This window comes from Gambusia affinis, linkage group LG16 (assembly GCF_019740435.1).
Source record: "Gambusia affinis linkage group LG16, SWU_Gaff_1.0, whole genome shotgun sequence".
Classification (NCBI taxonomy): Eukaryota; Metazoa; Chordata; class Actinopteri; order Cyprinodontiformes; family Poeciliidae; genus Gambusia; species Gambusia affinis.
The window spans coordinates 1,647,130-1,669,882 of record NC_057883.1 but is presented as its reverse complement, the minus strand read 5'-3'; the positions used below and the strand labels follow the sequence as shown (position 1 = coordinate 1,669,882).

Genomic DNA, 22,753 nt, shown 5'->3' with positions numbered 1-22,753 from the left:
TCGCTTCACCCTGAGACAGCACGCGGGTAATAAATTTGGCTAAATTAACCACTAAATGGTTATCTCAAGCAATATGTATTGGCATTAATCAGGAGCCGCTCAAACAGAAACAGTCAGAGACGAGAAGCGAAGGCCTCTGAATTCATATCCCACTCCTCAATTTAATTACGGACACAAATAGGCTTTCCATGACAGAGAAGAAAGAGAGAGAAAGCGACGGCTGATTTATATAAAAAGAAGGCCAGTAATTAAAAACTATTAGAATCTAATAGCATTGTTTAAGACGACATCCCCAGGGCTTCAGTAATTGACTTTGGTTGGTCGGCTGCTGCTTATTCCTTCTCTATTTGCCTATTCATAGGAGGGGAGAGGCACAGAGTCAGAGGGAAAATAACTTGTTTGCATGTTAAGGTAGAGATGGTGAGATCATGTCACCTTGAATGTGACCTTGTTTTGTTTGTACAACAGAGTAAATAACAGCACAGTGAATACACACACACTCACGCACACATGCGCACCATCAGACACATGTGCACAAGCATGGCAGTGGTGGCTGTTCAGTTGACGGCAGGTCCTCAGAGAGATGCTGGCTGTATTAGCATGCCCAACGGAAGAGGACACACACCCACACACACCCAGAGACGTAGAAGGTGCAACTGCTGGAGCAGACTGTTTCTGTGGGTGAAATCTAAACACGAGCTCAGGTCCAAAATAACTGACTCAGAAAACAGCTCGACTACACACGATCAATGAGAATGACTTTGTTCTGAAGCCGTCCTTCAATCTCCAGCAACTCGCACAAAATGAAACATCTCAACTAAATATCTGGTCCTCTCCTAGTTTAAAGGAGAATCCGCACCAACAGACATGTTACTGTTTCAGCAGATGAACAAGCACTTTAACAATCCAAATAATTTAAAGGAATGTAGAATCATTATAAACTTTATCATTCTCTGCACTGTGGATCAAAATTGTTCCACTTCTCTCGAAAGTTGTATGTGGGCGTGTGTGTGCGTGTGTGTGTGTGTGTGTGAATTACTAACCGAATATTTGGAAAAATGTTTCACTCATTTTATCTTTTCTACTGAGAGTCAATTGTATTTATTGGCTACATTGACATTGATCATTTACCCGTTTGTCGCCCTTTGATCTCATATTACTAGACATAGTTTTGGAAAAATGTGACATAATAAAGTTGAAGTGAAACTTACACATTGCAGCACTTATTGTATGTAGGAAGACTAAGTTTATAAGTTTGTTTCCTATTTGAGACGAGATGAGGAACCGTCATTTCTAGGTGTTTTCAGGGCTGGAAAACATCCACCTGACAGCTGTGAAGGAATGTAGGAAGTGGATTCATACAAGATCAGAGAACGCTCTGACTTACCAACTCTGGAGCTCATTGCATTTTCTACTTTCTTTCAATTAATGCAAGTATCGTTAAAGATCTAGAGAGACTCTCTTGTGATTTCTGTCTTGGTTGTTCTTTTCAACGACATAAAAAAAATGTTAATAACATGTACAGTGCAGACCAAAAGTTTGGACACCTTCTAATTGAGTTCAATTAGAAAGTGTGTCCAAACCTTTGGTCTGTACTGTATGTTTGTTCATTAATGGGAATAAACAAATCTCTTCTTTCCAGGTTTTCTAAATCTGTCTGTGATTGCTCCTTGAGTCTTCGACAACTCTTGATAATTATTTTGACTCCTTTGTCAGAAATAGTATGATGAACTGTGTCTGATTTACTTTGTCTCCAACGACACCCTCTGGACTTTTCAGAAGTTTAGAAATGCAGCTGTAACCTTTGTCACACAAATCTGTTTTAAAATGATATACTTTTTTGTAAAGGTCTTACTGATTTCACCAATACTTTGCTGTTGAGAAACCATGCAGTAAGTCATCAGGGAGTTTTAACTCAGCAGCTGATGATCTGCACTTAGCAGCAGAAAATGTTTCTACCTGTTTCATTTGGTTTCATTGGGTTTTTTGGCGTTCTGTGCCTTTTTGCAAATCTTATAGCTCAGTCATCTGCTCCTGCGCATCAGGAGGAGTCAGTTTGTGGCAGATCAGGACACCTCCTTAAGTCTCTTCACTACACATAGTATGACAAGGAAAACAGTTTTATGTTCATCTTTTCTGTTCAAATAGCAGCAAGGTAAATTTTCCTAACACTTCCAGAAAGTTTGGCAACAGTTCAGTAGCTGAAAAAACATTGAGGAGTTTGGGGGGGGAGTCTGGGTGAAACAAATGTAGGGAAATGTAGTCTGAGATGACCAAAAAAACCTCCAGTCTGTATGATAAACCTTACTCTTTGTCTCCTTCAGTTTTAAATGGCTCCCTCACTGATTGTTCACTAATGAAGGACAGAGGGAGAGAAGGAGAATAGATGGAGATGGGAAGAAAGGGAGTGCTGGAGGCTAGCCTGAGGCTGCAGGAGAGAAACCGCTCGATTAAAGGAGTTCTATTCCCTTTTAAAGTTGAGTCTCTTCACTTCACTTTTTCTCATCTTTTTCACCATTAATTTTTTTCTTCTTTCATCACCTGCCACACTTCTCATTCATTGATCAATGGTATTTATCACATACTTTAACCAAGTTATCTGTTCTAATCATAATGATGTGAAAAAAATCTCTTAACTGATAAGATTGGTCAAGCTGGTGTTCATGTTTATCCTTACATCACTTCAGTTCTGAACTGCCGTCTGTCATTTTACCAAATTAGTTAGCAAAGGACTCAGACTGGAACCCCTCTGGAGGCACATGTTCTTTTCTGCTTCACGCTGCACAACATTCATGTTATTTTTTAAAGATAAAATATTTGAGATACTGATATGTACCCAGTACCCCGCCTCCGACCGCATTAGGGACAAGGGTGAACAGAAAATGGATGGATGGATATGTACCCATCCATCCATCCATTTTCTATACACCCTTGTCCCTAATGGGGTCAGGAGGGTTGCTGGTGTTTATCTCCAGCTACATTCCGGGCGAGAGGCGGGGTTCACCCTGAACAGGTCGCCAGTCTGTCGCAGGGCAACACAGAGACAGACAGGACACACAACCATCCACACACACACTCACACCTAGGGAGAATTTAGAGAGACCAATTAACCTGACAGTCATGTTTTTGGACTGTGGGAGGAAGCCGGAGAACCCGGAGAGAACCCACCATGCACAGGGAGAACATGCAAACTCCATGCAGAAAGACCCCGGGAATCAAACCCAGGACCTTCTTGCTGCAAGGCAACAGCTCTACCAACTGGGCCACTGTGCAGCCCGGATATGTACCCATATTCTCATTTTTGGTGTGATAATCTGCCCAGAAAGCTTCAAAGAAGTGCGGATAATGTTGGTATAAGAAAGAGGTCTTAAAGATGAGGCATCCTGCAGCTTGGAGAGGTCTCCTTTCTAACTCACCTGAGTCAAATAATTAGGTAATTAGCAGGACTGTGAGCCCATACTGAGGAGGGGATTCAGGTGTGTTGAAACAGGGACAGGCCAGCGGCCCCTCAGGACTGGAGTTAGAGAGAGCTGGTGTAAGATGTGGCTTCTGGAATATTTTTGGATTGTAGGAGCTAAAGGGCTTTAAAGTTTAGTATGAAAACTAATTAACTGCATTGTGTGTTCCGTCACCGACTATCAGGTCTTCTTGGTGCCTAAAGAACTGGAGTTCTCTATCATGTTAAGAACCAGCCCACTTTGTCAGGGCTTTCTGCTGTTCAGAAACAATTTCTTAATGGACTCTGTTGATGTTTTGAATTTTACCCAATCACTAACATTTGGCCATGACGTTTGCAATGCGCTACTTTGACACTGTGAAGCTTACTGTAGACTGCTCTGTAAACAGCCATTGTCCACAGCAAAGAGAGGAGCTCTGAACCAAAGGAAACGTTTTCCTGCTGCAGACTGAGCCGCTCTGCGTACAGCCTGCTTCTTCCTGGAGCTCCGTTTTCATCAAACAGGTGACAAGTTCTGTATTGACGAAGAGGACAGCTATGTTCTCTTTCAACAATCTTTAGTTGCACAATCATTAAATAAATATTGACTTATGTAATCTCTACCTGAGTGAACTTTTCTGTATTTGTTTGTAATACATGTTATACTTTTGGTGGGAGGCTTCTTTGTAAAGTGAGACCATTCTATGTGTATTTCATTGCAGAACAACCAATGCTTTTAATTTGGAAAGGTGTACAAATGCAGAAATACCAGAGACTTCATTCTGAGACGGAAACCTCAAACTGTAGAAAAGTGAGAGGAAAGTCAGCATGTGATGCTGCTGATTCCGTCCCTTCATCCAGCTTCATCCACAGAGCGAGTCTTCTTCTGTTATCCTAGTGTTCTAAAAGGTTTTCTGTGTGTGTGTTTTACAACAAGTGTGTGCGTGTTTTATCCGGGAAGATAAAATATGCCTTTTTGAGTGTGTGTCGGTGAGGATTCATTAAAGGCAATGTGGGTCCTGAGAGACGAGCTCTGCTGAAACGCCTGCAGGCTTAAATCCACAGAGTTTTCACTTTTTTGTTTATTTCTTCTCTTTTTTTTCCCCAGCTTTTCTCTCTTACATCCTGTCTGTCATATTTTTACTACATTTACTCTATTGTTGAAATTGAGCTAGGCTTTACCAAAAAATATAAATAAATCAAAGAACCTTTTAGCATCTCTAATTCTTGTTCTGGTCTCCTTTTGTTTTTTCTTCTCATCACTTTACATATCATTAACAATTTTTACATTTTATTGACTTTAATAACGACACTAAAATTAGCAGAATCTGCTCAGTCAACTGATAACCTTTAGTTTCCATGTTGTTGCTCATTCTTTCTAATTTGCATTACCATTAACTAAGAAAATTCCTCATCCCCAGTCTGACTCATTTCTACTGTTTAGAAAAAGCTGTTGCATAATCTCTTTTACTTCCTGGAAGTGTAACAATCAATTTTTTTCTATCTGCATATCTTCCCTTTTTCACCCCAACAAAACTGTTCATTTTCTCATCTGTCCTTGAGAAGAAAGGGATTTTACCCTCTTTTCATTTTCTGCCTGTGAATCTAAAGTTCTCTGCCTTTCTTTCACCCGCTCCCTTTGCTCTGCTGACAAATCTCTCCTTCCTTTACCTTTCCTTTTACTTGTGAAAACTGCAGTTCACCTTCTATATCTTCTTTTTATGTTTCTGTTCTTGGAGTGGAAACTAGGACAGACTGACTTTGAGATCTGACCCCAGCTAAGACCGGCTTGTCAGCAGGTAATGATAGAGACTTAGCGACTGACACCTTCTCACAGAAAGGGATCATCCTGTGTGCTACACTTAAAAAGAAGCCTTTTAAAATTTAGATCCCTGTTCAGAGAACACCCTATCCCTCCAAAATGCATGTTGATTGATTCTCTAACTCCTGCAGCAATGGAAAAACCAAAAAGACGTTCAAATAAATCCCACAAAAAGTAATGCTGTGCGTCTTTTTTTTTTTTACCAGCACACTGGCATAAACTCTCCATCTGCTCATCCACGAGAATAAGGTTGGACTTATACACGTGGCAAAAATACAGGCGATTAACAGTAAGTCTATACATCTCTGTTAAAATGCTAGGTTTTGTGACAGTTATAAATTAACGATCTGCTTGGTGAATATTTTTTACATATGAGTTCAAATGTAAAAAAAATAATAGCAATGTAATTATTAGATGTTGTTAAATGTTTTCCTTATGAAAAGAGCAAGCAATTAAGTCAAGACATGTTAAGTTTTTTTTGTTTTTTTTCCCCCCACCAGGGGGTCATTTTTGTGGACTCTAGTGTCCCTTATACCACAGTAGGCTGAAAGGAAAGGGGGAAGGAGAGGGGAGAAGACATGCAGCAAATGTCGTTGAGTCCGGGAATCGAACCCGCGACGGCCGCGTGACACGACATCAACTCTTTTGGAGTGTTATTGGAGTAGAATTTTGGAAAGTTGCGACACCTGCAAGTCCAACAAAAAGAGGGATTGCTTTTTCAATAATACTGATGTGATGACCCTGATACTGCCATGGCCAGACAGTCCGGACGATGTAAGACATCCTGTGATACCTGACAGAGTCCTAGAAGTACCTGTAAAATGCGGAACTCAGACATATCATCTCTCCTCCATCATTTGCTGGAGACAGGCAACTACTTCTGACACCAGCAGCCTTTACACTTATCTGGTGTGCGGAGAACTGGTGTTTAAGGCAGAGGATGAGCGGGTGTTACTGTCAAATATCGACTGTGGAGCTGATATTTGCAGCAATGGGTACATCTATATCTATGAAAAAACCACAGAAGGACAGGACCAATACAGTGTAGGGCACAAAGTGACAACTGCCCAACAACAAAGATAGTGCTTCAGACACATTTTGGAGGAAGTGTGTGGAACATGGCCCACACATGGACATGTGTAACTGCCTCCATTGTCAAGGAGTTGTGGCCACAAAATCTTCAGTTAATTTTTTTATGAGGAACTCTAGAATCAACTCGAGGGCACCAGAAGGGAGGGAAGCTGTCCACGGCGCCGAAAGCAGGAACAACGTTGGAGGTCCGGCGGGCAATATCCACGACGCTGAAGGCGGAACCCATGGGGAAGGTCTAGAGGACGTCACAGGGGCCGGGCGCCTGAAGGCGGGTCCAGCGGAAGTCGATGGCGCCAAGTCGATGGCCTTGGGAGGAGCACTAGAAGGCTGGGACTTGGGAGGAGTACTAGGGGGCGGAGAATCAGAGGACCCACAAGGGAGCGACGAGGGAACACTGGGGACGTCAGGAAGCTCAGAGGAGGCCTAACTGGGGCCGAAGGCACACTTACGGGGACTGTGGCTGGAGCAGAGGCAGACAGAGTTGGTGTGAGCTCCAGACGCGGAGAGGCTGCAGTGACGGCGAGAGGTGTGGCTGGTGTTATGGAAGCTGGAGCGCTGGCTGGCTGGAGCGCTGGATGGCGTGCTGGTGGGAACGCTGGCTGGCGTGCTGGCGGGAGCTCTGGCTGGAGCTCTGGCTGGAGCTCTGGCTGGAGCTCTGGCTGGAGCTCTGGCTGGTCCCGGAGATGCTGGGGCTGGGCTGGCGGAAAGATAGTCCGGCTTGGGAGGCAGAGAGTTACCTTTCAGTACGGCAATGGCTGTCAGGCATTGCCTAGGGTGACCATATTTTCATTTGGGAAAACCGGGACACCATTCGGGGGTGGGGGGGAAAGGACCGTTTCCACGACACGTTGGACCGGGGGGTGGGGGGGAGAGAAACCACGACACGTTGGACTGGGTCCTGCAATAAACAGGACATTTCCTCACTTTCTAAAAATATCCCAGGACGCCCAGGACAGGACGTGAAATATGGACATGTCCCGGGAAATACGGACGTTTGGTCACCCTAGCGTTGCCACTCTGCCTCCTGTTGCAACTCTGCCGGCCCCAGATGCCGAAGTCGCGGGATCCACTGGTCCAATAAAAGCACCAAGCGTGTGGATATATTAAGGCGCTGACGGGCGGAATATGGTTTTTCCGCCCTTCTATATGAAAGAGACTCCAAAGGTCTCTTTAATAGTTCTTCTCAATCCAGCTGGATCCATATTAAAAGCAAGCCTCACCTTTCGGCCTGGTGGGGTCCTTCTGTCATGGACTGGTGATGTAGGTGGTGAAGCAAACGCTGCAGACCCAGTTTGAATTTTTTTTTTTTATGTTTGTTTTGTTTTTCCACACCAGGGGGTCTTTTGTGGGCTCTGGTGTCCCTTATTCGAAGGTAGAGGCATGCGGCAAGCGTCGGCTGGGTACGGGAATCGAACCCGCGACCTCCATGTCGAGGACTGAAGGCCTCCAAATATGGGTCGCGTTATCCCCTACGCCACCACAGCACGCCCCAGAAATGATGGTTTTAATAATGAAAGAACACAATACAAAGTCCAAAATCCTGGCAGCACAGCAGAGCGGAAGGCAAAGTCTCAGTACTGGTAGCTAGTGATGGGCTATCTGAAGCCAGGCTTCGAAACTGTTAGGGTAAACATGTAATAATTCATTTTAATTTATGAACGCTTCAATACATCAAGATTAACAATGTTGAAATGTTGAAATAAAAACCTATTGTGTTTAAATATGCCAAATTGTTTTTTTTTATTGAACTTTATTTTATTTTTTTCCACATATCCCCTTTCCTGTTGTGCCTGCAAATGTATAAAATTCACTTATCAATAACTCTGATTGATATTTTCTTGATCAGAATCAACTTTGATTTGCCAAGTTTGTGCACACAATTTGATCTGCTACATGATCATGTCAAAACTTTTTACACCTTCAGTGAGAATTACATCTTGGAGTTTTGATATGTGGGGGCGCCACAGATCCGAAGGAAACTATACAAAAACGTCCACTTCGTTCTTCGTGAAATGTAAATAAAAATGCAGTGCCATTACATTTTAGTGGATTTCTCTTTTGTCATTGATAAAAAATCACAAGTCATTTCTTCCTCTAGATCAAGAATCGCACATTTGTTCTTGTTGTAAATACCCATAATGCCCTGTGTTGTAAAACTGATTAAAGTTGATTGAACAGCGCTGGTGTGAATGCAATCCAAGTCTAATAAAATATCGAGGAAGAAAGTGTCATCATCTGAAGGAACCAATCTGGAACTTTTATAGGTCCAAATCAGCAAAGGAAGCAAATCAATATATTGGGTTAGCCCAAGTTCAATACAAAATCTGACAAAGAAAATCTGTAGTGTCACCAGTGGATATCCTGACAACCTGGGACATTCTGACAACTTTGAAGTCAGTGTTAGATTACAGTAGAAGCCTAACACAGAAAACTGAATGCTGGAATTCAGTTGAAAGATGTTCCAACACAGTGTTAGTTTATAGGTCTGTGGGTAAGAAACCAGCAGTTTCACCATGTGTTGAATTAGTTTTTATTGCTTTTATATTGGTTAATGTTTTTATTGTAATTCTGCAGCACTTTGAGATTTACACATATAGTGCATCAAAATAAAATTTTATTATTCCGTCCGTCCCTACTGGGGTTGCAAGAGGTGCTTGTGCCTACCTCCAGCGGTCAACGGGTGAGAGGTCATCCTGGACAGGTCACTAGTCCATCACAAAATTTTATTATTATTCTTTTGATCACATTAACAGTTGTGCAATTACTTTCTACAGCCATTTTTTAAGACTTTTTTTTTTTGGCTTCTGTGGTCTTTATTTGACAGAAATACAACAGAAAAGGGGCAGAGAAAACGGGAAAGGCATGAGCCACAAGGCACTGAGGACGGGACTTGAACTCGGGTCGGCGGAGTTGAGATCTGTAGCCTCTGTGCACGCGGTGCCCGCTCTAATCGCTGCGCCACACGACGTCCTTTCTATTACTATTTTTAATAATGAAGCACCCAGAGACAATGGTTACTGCTGGACACAAACAGACCAGCAGAGGGAATGAAAATACTTTCATTTCTAAGGTGATAGACTTTATCAGTGGAGGCATCATGAGTGCAACAATGCAGTGAGTGAAGGGTCTGTCATTTAGAGCTGTACATTAAGGTCAGAAGATATCTCTTATGGTACCAGATAAAAATGTGGAATTTCTCCTCCCACTGGAGGAATCTTCATAATTATTACTAATCATGGTGAGGCAAAGACACTAAGTGGATCAGAAAAGCTGGCATCTTTTTGAGAGTTTAAAAAGAAAAAGGACAGAGGAGATATAAAAGTGATACATTCCCCAAAAACCATATCTATCCAGTTAGATGGGATCATAAGGTCTGCTGAAAAGGTTTAGATGTTATCTGCTTTAGAAGGTTCTAGAGAATCGCTGGCATGCTAATAAATCACCGAATCAAACGGTCCTGGAACAAAAAGCCATTTTTCACAGCAACATCACCAACACTCCACCTGGTTAGAGGGAAAAAAGAAGAGACATAGACCCCTTCCTGCAACCCCCGTTTCTCAAATCTGGCTTTTCACAAAGAAATGAATTTTGAAAGAAGCTGAATAAAACGAGCAGCCGGGGTGACTGAAGGTGCTTTATTAGAATATGCTCCTCTAAAACCAAGTCGTTTAAACTGCTGGCAGCCAGCTCGCCTTCCTGACCTCCCGTCCTCACCGCAGTGAGGAATCATCTGCCTCACTACTGCACACCTTTTTTTGTGTGTGTTTTACACATTCTAATCTAACCCACCTCATTCTGTCTGACCCTTCAAGGCCAGTGTAAAGTTCTTACCTGATTACCACTCAGAATGTCTGGAGCTCAAAAACTTTGGGTAAAACAAATGACAGAAAAGTTTCAGCATGTCACTTCTTTGTGTTGGACATATATCATACACCCTCGCTCAAAATCTAAAACCCAGGAAGGAAATGTATCTGTATTCGAGGTTCACACTGCTGGATCCTCATCAGGTTGTCAGTTAAAAAATTGCTATTATTTCGAAAGAAACTGAGATTTTAGGACTGAATATGGAAATAAATGTTGGTTGTTAATATTGACCTACTTTTATTTATGATTCCGATACTGATATGTTGAAAATACACTCATATCGGCCGATACCGATGTTGGTGCCGATATATTGTGCATCACTACAAAATACATTAAAAAGCTGCCAGCAGAGCTAAATGCTTGATGAAGTGTTCCCAGTAGGCTGGTGGGATCGTGGTGGGAATGTGGTGAAGGAGAGTTCACAAAGGTCAGCCATGATGTGGAACTTACCAACATCTGCTCTATCAAACTTTTGTTTCCACTTATCTTCCTGTTGGTAACATTTAGTGGTCAGGAGGCCACAGAGAGTGGTCAAACAGTGGAGGGTTATGTCACCTGTCATTGGTGAAACATCCTGACCTCAACTCTCCTCAGTCATGAAGGAGGCCGGCCCAGCACAAGCCAAAGCTTTATTGTTACATTTCCAACAGATCCCAGAAAATGATGGACGTACAGGAGAGAACGTGGCCTGGGAGGAGGCAGCTGTTTGTTCTTTTGTTCTTTAAACTCTTCTCTTACAGATGCTGACAGCCGACAGCAGTGAGAGGCTTTATTGGGGTCAAAGGTCAGACTCTGTCTCTAAAGACAGCTGGTCTTTTTGCCCGAGAACAGGGAAGATCCATCACCTAACTCAACTTTCTCTTCATACAGAACTTTCAGAATTGTACATTTAATGTCTTACTGCATCCAGATGAAAGTCTTTGCACCTTTAATAACTGGCTAAAACTTCTAAAAACTACCAAATGCGTTTTTAAACATAGATATAACAAATTCAGGTCATATTAGTGTTTTCATTGAGTAAATGCATTCAGTTATTTAGTAAATATTTTTAGCTCAAATTTCTTTTTTTTTACATCAATTTCCACAAATACTAACCAAGAACAAATATTGATCTTTATGTTTCTCTTAATTTAAAAACCTAAACAAGAAATAAAGTGGTGGTTTTTAAAAATGCCAGAAAAAAACCCTACAATAGGTAATTATTAAAAATAATAAATGAAACATTAGCAGCTGTAAATAAGTTTTAATCTGTTGGAGCGAGAGGAGAAATTGCTCTTCGGACTGTAAAGGTTTCTAAACAAAACACAAAAAATCATTCAAAATCAACATTACACAATAACAATCTATTTCTTAGACAATATGTATTGTGACAACTCAACACAGTAGCATTTTTAATCTTTGCAGATGTTTTAATTGTGCAATAAACAACAAAACCTGGAGAATATTTTGAAAGCTTGTCTTGGCAGAGCGCACAGCTTCTAAAAACACCTTTAAGAAACACTTCATGTTCCTCACACGACCCAACTTCAAAAGACCTGAACCATCGCTTGAAGACAAGAAGGAATGCTTTCTCTGTGTCACAATAATCAGATACAGGGGCTAGCATATGAAAGAATCTGACAGCTGCTGTCAACATTTGACTACCATCAGGCCAGTTGTCCTTGCTGTGTGCTTGTTATTATTTGGCGTTCTGCCTAAACACCCTGACTGCATCAGACGAACCGTGAAACGCTGCGCTGCTCTGAATGCCTCCTCAGCTTTTACTGCCACTGTAAAGATCTGACTGCTGCAACAAACACAGTGCTGCAAATCATCCAGACAGACTCTAAAAGGCACAGCAAACCCACAGTCTGCACATGCATGTCCGTGTCACTGGGTGCATTGTGCCTACTGACAGCAGTAATAAGATTGTAGAGCTGCAGCTGAGAGAAAACTTAGCAAAGGTACAGGAGAGGAGCACAGTCTATCAGAGGTCTATCAGAACTTTCTGTCTGGTAACTTTCAGAGGGAAAGAGCATATTTAAAACCCCATAACTGTTATGAGGACACTGGTGTCCTCGTCAACTCTTAGATATGCATCCAAGTGTTTTATGGGGCTAAAATGGCTGTTAACCATGTAAACTGTCTTGCATATAGAGAGAGTTAGGGTTAGGTCTAGGCTACAGCAATATAAAACCTCAAAAAGAACTGAGAGAGTATGAAGAGCTTTTGGTTGTTTAGAACACCTGCTCAGCCAGAAAAATAAACTCATACCCAGGGCAGTCAGCTTAACGAATAATGACACAAAATATTTTAGATCTTACAGTCAGTAAGCCCAGCTCCAGTTCTATGGATATTGATGGAAAAATGGACTGCTTGAAGCAACTGAAAAGAGGTTCAGCACTCATGGTGTAAGTGGCTGAGGGGGATTCCTGTAACTGCCAGTTTGGACCCCTGCTCTGTCCATCTAAGGGATCATAAGGTCTGCTGAACATCTAAGAATTGCAGGACAGAGGCCCTGAAGGACTGAGGTGTACTTTCGCTTTTGACCTTGCTGGGACTCCTTCACTAAATGGAGTGGTAACGTGCTCTTCCTCCCTTTGACCTGAATTGCATAGGGAACTGGCCCCTGGGCTTGGTCTGCATGGTGGAAGACAGTGTGGCTGGGTGAAGAGGTGCCTCTCTGGCCTGGCAGACACTGATTTATAAGCTGATTCAGTTGCCATGGAAAAAAATGTGTGAAAATGAATTACACAAGCACAGCTAAAGCCACGATAAAGACAGATGACAGATGTTTTTGTGGCTGCGGTGGGCCAGAAGTGGTGAAGGTACTCACAGTCCAGGTGACTCTGTCTGATCCCCTCTACATCTTCTGCATGAATGAACTGGTAGCACCTCTTCCCTACAATGTCCACAGGGGTCAGGTCCATGTAATCACTGATTCTGAAACAAAGTAAACAAGTTGCAAAATGAAAATGTTGTGTCAACTTTTGTGTGACTATTAAAGAATCTTTCACATCTCATAATGTCGAAGCAGTTTCCTGCATTGAGTCTGGTTTTAATTTAGAGATCCCCCAGAAATAAAAGACATGCAGACAAAGATAACTTCATGCTACTCTCAAAATGAAACATTAAGTAGAAAAGGACCGTATGGCCAGTGACACAGAACTGCAGTAAAATGAAAAAATCAGGGACCTGCGTTTCACTGGCTCGTTATGCTACGTCATCTTGTTGTAGCATTCCAGCTACACCACATAACTGAGCTGGTCGCCAGAAAAATATTTACTCTATAACTAGAATACCTCAAGATTGAAGTTTAATTCAGTGATCGACTTGACTGAACCAAGACTGCATACAGCGTCAGAGCAGGCAGGCCACATTACTGTGCTTGTCTGACCTGCATCCATTCATATTTGTGTACTGTCTGTTTGAGTGCGTTTGTGTCTACACTTATGCGCACACTTGCAAAAACGTAGAAAGCAGCAAAGGGTGGTTGGACTAGGCTGTGGAAGGCTGCAGCAGGACAGGCTGGTAACACAGGGCACCACCTGAGGGTGAATCCATCCCAGACAGAGGTTGGTCATCAGAGCAGCAGCCCCCAGGCCAAAGAGGCATAGGGTGAGATGTAGGGTGCCACGCCCCCCTGACCCAGCCCCACTGCCATGCAGGCCACGCCCAGGAGCCCCAACCAACCCCCGGCAGGAAGCCAGGGAGGAGAGAACAGCACTAGCCTTGATAACTGGATTCAACTGGAATGTGTGTGTGAATGGATTGAAGTGATGCTTTTGTGGAAACTACCTTGAGGCGGCATGTTGTGAACCGGCTGAACTGAAACTGAATCTCTGTCATTAATCAATCAGTCCATGTCATTTTACATGCAACTTGTCTGTAACAGTAATCCATCTCCTTATTAATTCAGCCTGTTGTGAAGCAAAGCAAACCTTAACTGAGCATAAACTGTTTTGTTGTATTTGAAGCGTGTTGTAGTGGATCTGGGCAGGAGGAACTGGGCTGACTCTGATAACTATGAGATAACTAAAGAGGATCCAGTGGATTTGGGACACAGAGTCAACAAAAACACATTAATGTCTTTCACTGTCTCGTCCAGAGCTCAGGCATATTCTTCTATCTCACCTTATGAATTATTTTATAGTTTTAAAATAATTATAAAGCCACCACAACCACCTCGGAAATATATTTACCATAGATAATGTGTCATGTAAATGTTCCTGACATGTTTGTATTAAAATAACTGCTCAGATGGGATCAGTGATTGATTCAAATGCTACTTTTTTTTTTCAACAAAATGTGTCAGGATGAAATTATTTGGTCCTTCTGTTTCACATTTACAACTCTTGTAGGTTTCTTGGTTACAAAAACCTAACATTTATTTTAGAAATGTTTTAAAGCTCAATAGCACCAAGAACATGATCCAACTATCTCACAAGAAACACATTTCCCATTTAAAACAAATGCTTTATGACTAAGGGACAAGAAACTAGTCAGTCAGGTTTGGGTATGGCTAACATTCATCAGCATTAAAAAGATTAACGTGAACAAAAATACCACAGAATGGAGCAGACAATTTCCCATTTTAGTCAGATTGAGGATGGCTGAGGGCGACTAATGTCTGTACGGCAGATAACAGCCCATTTTGCTCTTTGGAGAAAAAGCATCCTTCCATTTTCTCATTCTCATAGAAACTTATCCTCAAAATTGAGCTGTAATGGAACCGACGCTTGTCTCTTTAACACAGCAGCGATTTCTGTCGCTCCACAGTGAATATCATCATCTGCTGCATTGTATCCACTTTTCCACCCACAAAAAAGCAATCTGTCTACCATCATTTTCCTGCTCTTTTTATTATAAAACATGAAGGAGGTATTCCTTTTTTTATTTTTTATTTTGCCTGATATGAATCTTTGCAGTCAAGGCATTAGCTCCTGCACAAGATCCTGATGGCTATCTGCTTTATCTGGACAGAGGGAAGGCGATAGAACCATCAGAGACATATTTCACTGTTAAACCTGGGAGGATTAGGTCATATTCCTCATGAATACGGAGCTCCAACAAGGCTGACAACTTCTTTATCCTTGGAAATAGCCATGAAACATGGATGCAGAAACAGTCAAATCATTTTTAGGACAGTTTAAAAACTGTGACATTGTTACATCTTTAAGTAATCAGGAAGTTTGTCAAAAGACAAAATATAATGTATATTGCATTTTTTGTATTTATTTATTTCAAGTAGGTTTTAAAAACAAAAACAAGAACAAACAACTCAAAATTGATAAAAGATTTGTAATTAAAATCATGTTATAGTATTCATGCCTGTTCAATAATAAATTATATGACATAGACAACATTATTACAAACTAACTAATAAGACAAGAAAACAGATGACTGTAAATAACAACCTGACATAAAGCTAAGGTTCCCTGTACAATGTGACTATCATAGCTTTGTATTTATTTTTAAACTGGTTGATGTTTGGACATTGTTTTAGCTCCATATTCGGTTCGTTCCATTGTTTGACTCCAGTTACTGTGATACAAAATCTTCTCACAGATGTTCGGATGCTACATGGTTTGAAATTCGGTGTTCCCCTCAAGTTGTACCCACCCTCCCTTTCATAAAATCCCAAAGATGTTTAGGAAACACAATATAACGGATATTAAACATAAATGCAGTTTGAGTTTTCTCAATTTCCTGCAATTTTAATAAAGTAGACTTAAGAAATAAAGGATTTGTGTGAGTAAGAAAACTAGCATAGTGTTTTACTCTGGCAGCTCTTTTTTGCAGTACTGTTAGTGATTGTTAGCAATATTGATTTATAAGTATTGTCCCACATTTCTGCACAAAAAAATAGATAAGAGTCAGTAATTGAACAATGCAAAATGTGGAGTGACCAACTGTTCAGAAAATATGTTGCTTTGTCTATAATTAATGTATAATATGAATTATTTGGAACCCGACTTTACTGAAAGAAAACCTGACCTGTGCAACAATTATTGATTTTAAAAGTGATTTAAAAATGTGAATGTCGTGTACAATCAAAAACAAAAATTATTCATGTGTAGCTGATTTGATTCTGAGCCAGACAGAGTTACAGTAGAGTCTATAGAGGAAACCAAAGACTCTGGTGATGGTAAAGTGACTTAACATCACCAAAGAAGTTTTGTCATAATGTCAGTGGAAACATGAATTTAAAGGAGGGATTTGGAGTCTGTATTGCAAACAATGATTATTCCTGTGATTGTTGTGGAAGGTATAACATTTTTTATACAAAAAAGTAAATAAAAATTATATTTTCAAACTGATACTGAAATTACATCAGTGCAGTATGATGTACTGCCCCTCATTATACTTTGAGGGGCAGCGACAGGGGTGGGGGTGCTATTCTCCACTCCAGCTCTCTGTACTACAGGGCTGATCACCATAATGTTCATGTTTTTTAAGTTCAGGTTTAGGTTCTTTTCAGATTTATATGTTTGCTGACCACATAACCACATGAACCATGTTCACTTTAGCTATTCCTTAACATATGTAAGATACATTTAATGTAATGTCCAGATTGTAAGAACATGTTTGTAAAATAAATAACTCCTCACTGCAGCGTTCCCTGCTGTTGGGTGTTTCCATGTTGTGTAAACCCAGGACCAGGCTTCAGGTTTGGGATGAGAATTTAATCTCAATATCAGTCATTATGTCTGAGAGTTGTCCACCTTTGTTCACCGTTTGAGCTAGCAATAAAGTTTTTAATTTGAGAGACTTTAAAAATATTAATTTTGACTATTTGACTGCATCTCTACATAAGATATGCAGGTCTATCAATTAAGTGTAACCCCAAGGTGAGGTTTTGTAAGAAGCATTTGCATTTTCTGTGGTGTAGCAACAATCTCTTATTATGCAAGGACTCTAATCATATCAAGTAAAATAACATTTATTAGATGTTGAAATTTAGGTCATAAGCCTAAAGGCATTATTCTGAACAAAAAAAAAAAAAAATCAAGAAAACAGGAGTTACAGCAGGGTTCCATGTCCATGGATGAATAGAAGGCAGCTGTGTTTACTTGCTTCCACCTTCTTGGACCCCTAATTATGCAGCAGATGTTTGCATCAAGCTGCATTATGCAGGGTTTTATCTTTTTATGTGGCAGTTTTACTGATGAAAGTGACAGGAAAACTTTAGGTCCCAGCTCTGCTGTAATATGTCATCAACACATTCTTCTTTGTGTTTTTTTTTTTTTTTTTTACTCTTAATCACTAATCTCACTCTCTTCAGATCGGTTTGCAAAGCAGCTTCTCTCAAATTCAGATCTTAACATCAGTAAGTACTTTGCAACAAAGGAGGAATCAGTTCTTTCCCAGAGTTGGAAGATAAGACGACACCATTCAGTTCATGCAACACTTGGTTTGTCTTTTTTTTTTGCAGATTTCTCTGAACGTAAAATCTGGGCAGAACTTCTTTGTTGCGTATTTCCAAGCATAATTGTGTGATTACTTAGAAACAAGTACTTGCATAAGGACTTATCTATGGAAAAATGGAGGACTAGCCTCTTTTCTTAAAAAAATAATAAAAATGCTTTTTTTTTTTTGCAAAAATTTAAATGCAAACGTTGTACATTTTTAAATGTATCCTACTCAGTTGCACATTTCAATCGGCTGTTTTTGTTTTTCTCATGGAGTGAATTTGCCTTTTCTCTACTGAGTCTAATTCTTGCAGAATTAGATACTCATATATTCACCTTTGTGTGTATATGTAAGCTTTGCCTTTCACTTTTCTCCTTACATGAATTTACCTACTGTGAGACAATGAAGAATATATCTATTCTATTGCTTCTTAAAAAATCCATATCAGTCAAGTTTTCTTTATTTGTTTGCATTACAACCCAGCAGTGACAGCTGAGCGTCCCACAGTTTTTTATTAGAAGTAGTAAAAATGACTCCATTGGTTGTTCTTGTTGTAACAACCAATAAGTTACACATATTCCTAAAGAGGAGCTGCTGAACAGAGACACCTTAGTAAAAAACATGAAATATGACATCACTCTTTATATCCAATTTATTGGAGTTAAAGAGAGCTAAAATTCTGCAGGGGGTAAAACTGACATCTTTATGGTCCTGTTGTAGATATATATAGAAAACACTTTATAGAAATTGATCTGAAAAGGCTAGATGCATTTGTTCAGATCCATTACAATTTTTTTTTGTTATCCTCTGACACAAACAAAAGAGTCCCGGAAGCTAATTTTTTTTCCCCCTACCTGTTCTCACAGTAGACGATCTTGAGATCCATGTTGACTCTGGTGACAAACATTTGGCAGTCGATGCGAACCTCATTAATTGTGGGCGGTGGGAGGGCGTGAGCTACCACCACCATTCCCATTATCTGATTAGGCACCGAGCGGCTGTGCGTCAGAGCCATCCTGATCCGCAGACGCCCTGTGATGTGGATCACCTGACAGGGAAAACACAGCAGGTCACAATCAGAGGCTGTGACAGCTTTGGATGTGGACATGGATGGTTCCAACATTTGTTACTTTAAATGCCAGAGAGGGAGAATCCACGTAAACCTGACAGCGAACCATTGAAAAAAAAAAAAACACAAAATAGAAAAGAACATTTTAAACCCTTCTTGTTTTTAAAATGACCTGGAAAACAGAGTCAACTAGTAAGCACAGCTTTTTAAGGAGAAACTCACTTTTTTCTTTAATGTTGGCACAACCATGAACAGGTTTCACCTTGAATATGTTGAATCAAACTTTACATAAGAGATGCAATTTCTCCTGCAATGAGATTCAGTTAAATGCAGTAGTCTAATAGTCTCTTTCTGTATGGAAACTCTTCACATGTTCCTTTCTCAGTACGTGTTTCACACCAGACTATTGGTGGCACACGACCTTCTACATCTGCTCTCTGTCTAAATAATTCTGTGTAATTAACTGCCTACTGCAAATATGACAACAGACTTTCAAGATTCACAAACTATTAGTTGTATAAACTGCTTGGATGTTTTGAGATTGGAGTTCTTTAAAGAAACTAAATGTCTGCTTGGGTCTAAAAGTCTGGTCGTTCACTGCTGATACACGTTGACAAATTATCTGTAGAAACTTTGATTTTTTTGCAGATTTTATTATGAAGCAAATCCTTTATTTGAAATAAAATGCAGCTTGGGAAGGCAAAATACTTCCCAAGCTGCACAGTACTAAGCAACTATGTGTTGCCCTTTGCAAAGCAGCCAATTGAGCAGCGCCATTCATTTGCCTCTCCACTGATTCATTAAGAACAGAGAAAAGAAAGACTGTGCATGTTAGCTTCAGGAGAGGAAAAGAGGTGGTTTTTCACTGCTCATATTAATGCTTATTAAGGCATACATTGTGCATGAACTATTAACATGGGCAGTTAGAAGTATTTCTAGAACCTATTAGTGTCTCAAGGTGTCTCAAGTAACTGCGGATTTTCCTTTTATTCCAATCTCACTATTAAAATCCACAAACATGTCTAAGAATTTGAATGTTCACCTTAAGAAAGAAATCATGTTACCTTCAATGATTGTAAGCATAGTTTGGGCTGATTCTCTTACTTTATATCCTGAGGACTTGATGTGCACACCTCTCTTTGTTAGAGTGGACTTCATCCGGATGAAGAAGGATCGTTCCAGAGAGTTATCAGGAGACAGGAGGCTGGGACTGCTGGACTCCACTACACAACAGACAACACAAAAAGAAATGAGCTAACCAACAGCTGTGAACATTTAGGCTTAATGTTCCTCACAGTCTGACCAACATGCTTCCTGTCCTGAAGTCAGTGGTAGTTTTGCAAACAACTTTAACATGCCTCTCTCATTTGTGAGGGATCCTACAGACTGGTCCATAAAGTTAAATGACTCCAGGAGGTAAGACAGAATTAGGTGTTTCTATGGAGAAGTGAGTGTCTGCAAGTTTTATTACAAGCAATATTGACTTGGTTCAAGACTTTGTCACCCTAAAAGGTTGTTCAATTTTATTAACTGTCTTCTGATTGGTTTTGGTTTCCATTAACTTGTTTTGTGGTCTAATATTTGTTTAGGCCTTAGTCCCAGACAAAACCACCCCTAAACAACAAAAACACCCCCCCCCCAAAAAAAAAAAATAAAACAAGAAAAAAACACTTCAAGTAAAACAAACAGGTCCAATTCATTCAATTTAATAAAACCGTAGTTTAAGTGAGAAACTCCTCAGCACATATTTCAACTTATTCCATTAAAGTAGAAACCTTACTATCTGTTTCTTTTTCCACTATTATAAAAGTGCAGAATCAGAGTTATTGTCTCCTAAAATAGTAGTATATAGTTGGGAGAAGAAATAATAAAACCAAGAAAAATTGAAAAGAGAACCACTAAGAACAAAAAACAAAGGTGATGTTCTCTCCTTCCTGCCAGCTGGTGGATGGATGGCATTTCTGAATTCTCTCTGTTGACCAGTAGATGTCAGTGATTGTTGCAGTTCTTCAGGTTTTAGTCCAAGTGCATTTGATGAGAAAACTAAATGTTATCATAGGTCTTGAAGTCTTCTGAACCATTATTTCAATTTCACTCCAAGAGTTTATTCCACTTTATTTGATCAACATACAAAGAAAAAAAAAAAAAACTGGATGAACAGTGAATGCTGGGAAATCTACTTTTAGGCTTATTCATTCTTCCAAAAACAAAGTTATGATCAATTCATCAGTGGTCATAATAAAGAGAAAGATATTTTACTTTATTACTTGTGATTTGATTTGACTACAATCAATTGAGTTAATGTTAATGTTAATGTTTTAGATGGTTTCAAAAATCCAGAAGTTACATCAGAAACATGTTTGTGAATTAAACAAATATAACATTTCTGTCAGGCAGATTTATTGGATAACTGCAACAGCGATTAAGCTATTAAGCTTGATGCCTTTTACTACATTCAAGCTGAAACAAATGTCACAACACATCTGAAAACATAGAGAAGAAACTCAGAAATAAGTTCTGTGATTGTTAGAGCACAGCCTGAACTCTGCAGACGTTATCCCTTCATCAACACGTAATCTCCGCAGGTAGAAATACAAGATCAGATCACCAAGATCAGAGTCATGGAGGATCTCTGAGTCTGCTGCTTGTCCTCAACAGCCAGCATGGATCCACTGAATAAATAGATGAAGAACATTTTACACATGCAAGCAAGCACACAGAGAGCCAGGTCTCTGGTGGATGCACTGGTTGATCACTGCTGATACATGTTGACAACGTCTAATCTGAAAAATTGAAAGAAATGAATTAATATGCAAATTCATCCTTTATAATATAAATGTCCTTGAAACAGAGAGGGGGTGGTGATAGAGAGAGAAATGCAATGGAAAGAGGTGGAGGGAAGGGGCAGCGGCAGTAATGGAAGGAAAGGAAGAAAAGATGGGAAAATCTGACATGTACAGAAAATACATGAAAAATAAACGGAATAAATAAATTAGATGGACTGGTGTATTAAGATATGAAGAAAGGCGAACAAAAGAGAAAGAGGTACAAAATGAAAGTTAAAGTAATGATTCGCAAAAAACACTGAATGCAAACAATTGTGTATTGCAGGATCTAAAGATGTTTGAGAGTAAAAAAGAGAGATACTTATAATGAGGAAGAAAAATAAAGATTATGAGATTTACCAGAAGAGGGAACAACTCTTTCTCTTCACCACTGTTTCCTCTGCTGCTTCTCTTCTAAACACCATCAGCCAGTTAGCCGTCAGGGCTAACTGGCTGATGGTGTCCCTCTGACAATCAGATGTCAGAGGGACACCTGATTGTCCCTCCACTAATCAGATGGAGAGACAATGTCCCCATCAAACTATGATGTATTTTCTATGGTGTAAAACTTTAGGTACACCTATATGTGGCAATGTAACATCCATAATGTGACATCTAGCTATCCCAAGCAGCTCCAACTGGTTAACATTTTTTATGTATATTGACAAAAGTATAAGCAACTCAGCCTAGAGACTTCATCTGTATTACACCACCACTAATAAATGTATGTCACAGCAGTGGGCTAATGGTACCTTGTCTTAAAAGGACCATATTATCTATATTCCAGGCACATAGAGACATTTTGTAACATAATCCAGCAACTATGTAATAGAAATACTGTATATATATCAAAATAAGAACAAGCAAACATTGAAATGGGGTTGTTGTCTCTTTAAGAAGCTCCTGCTCTTTCCAACAGCTCCTTCAGCTCGTCATCACACCAATGACTATCCATTATGCCGTTTATAGCTGTCCTTTTTGGTTAAAGTTTTCTACGGCTTTCATTTGACAGTGATGTGACAGGAAAGCGGGTTGTGAGGAGGAACACACTGCAGTGGTCATCAGGCGGGACTCGAACCTGCAACGGCCTGGTAGAGGACTGAGGCCATGTGGATTTGGTGTTTAACCCATGAGCCATCACCGCAACCCTACAACTGGACTTAAGGAGGTTACCCAGAATTCCTCAGCACACCAGATGACTGAAGTGGCCGACACGGCCCTGTCTTTTGAGTACTACAGCTAATAACGATTTG

General features: G+C 40.2%; 1 protein-coding gene and 1 long non-coding RNA gene across 4 annotated transcripts in view; one reads left to right on the top strand and one right to left on the bottom strand.

Moving 5' to 3' along the window:
* LOC122846013 (neuronal PAS domain-containing protein 3) overlaps window positions 1–22,753 on the bottom strand; it is a 270,382-nt gene that overhangs the window by 8,650 nt on the left and 238,979 nt on the right. For all 3 annotated transcript variants that reach the window (XM_044142661.1, XM_044142662.1, XM_044142663.1), the window contains 3 exons: window positions 19,780–19,898; window positions 18,461–18,654; window positions 13,030–13,136 (listed from right to left, as the gene is read on the bottom strand). In XM_044142661.1, the coding sequence (XP_043998596.1) occupies window positions 13,030–13,136; window positions 18,461–18,654; window positions 19,780–19,898 (420 nt within the window). The remainder of the gene's footprint in view (window positions 1–13,029; window positions 13,137–18,460; window positions 18,655–19,779; window positions 19,899–22,753) is intronic.
* LOC122846014 lies at window positions 3,484–5,085 on the top strand. Its single transcript, XR_006373180.1, has 3 exons — window positions 3,484–3,535; window positions 3,860–3,961; window positions 4,159–5,085. It is a non-coding gene; the product is annotated as an uncharacterized LOC122846014 (long non-coding RNA).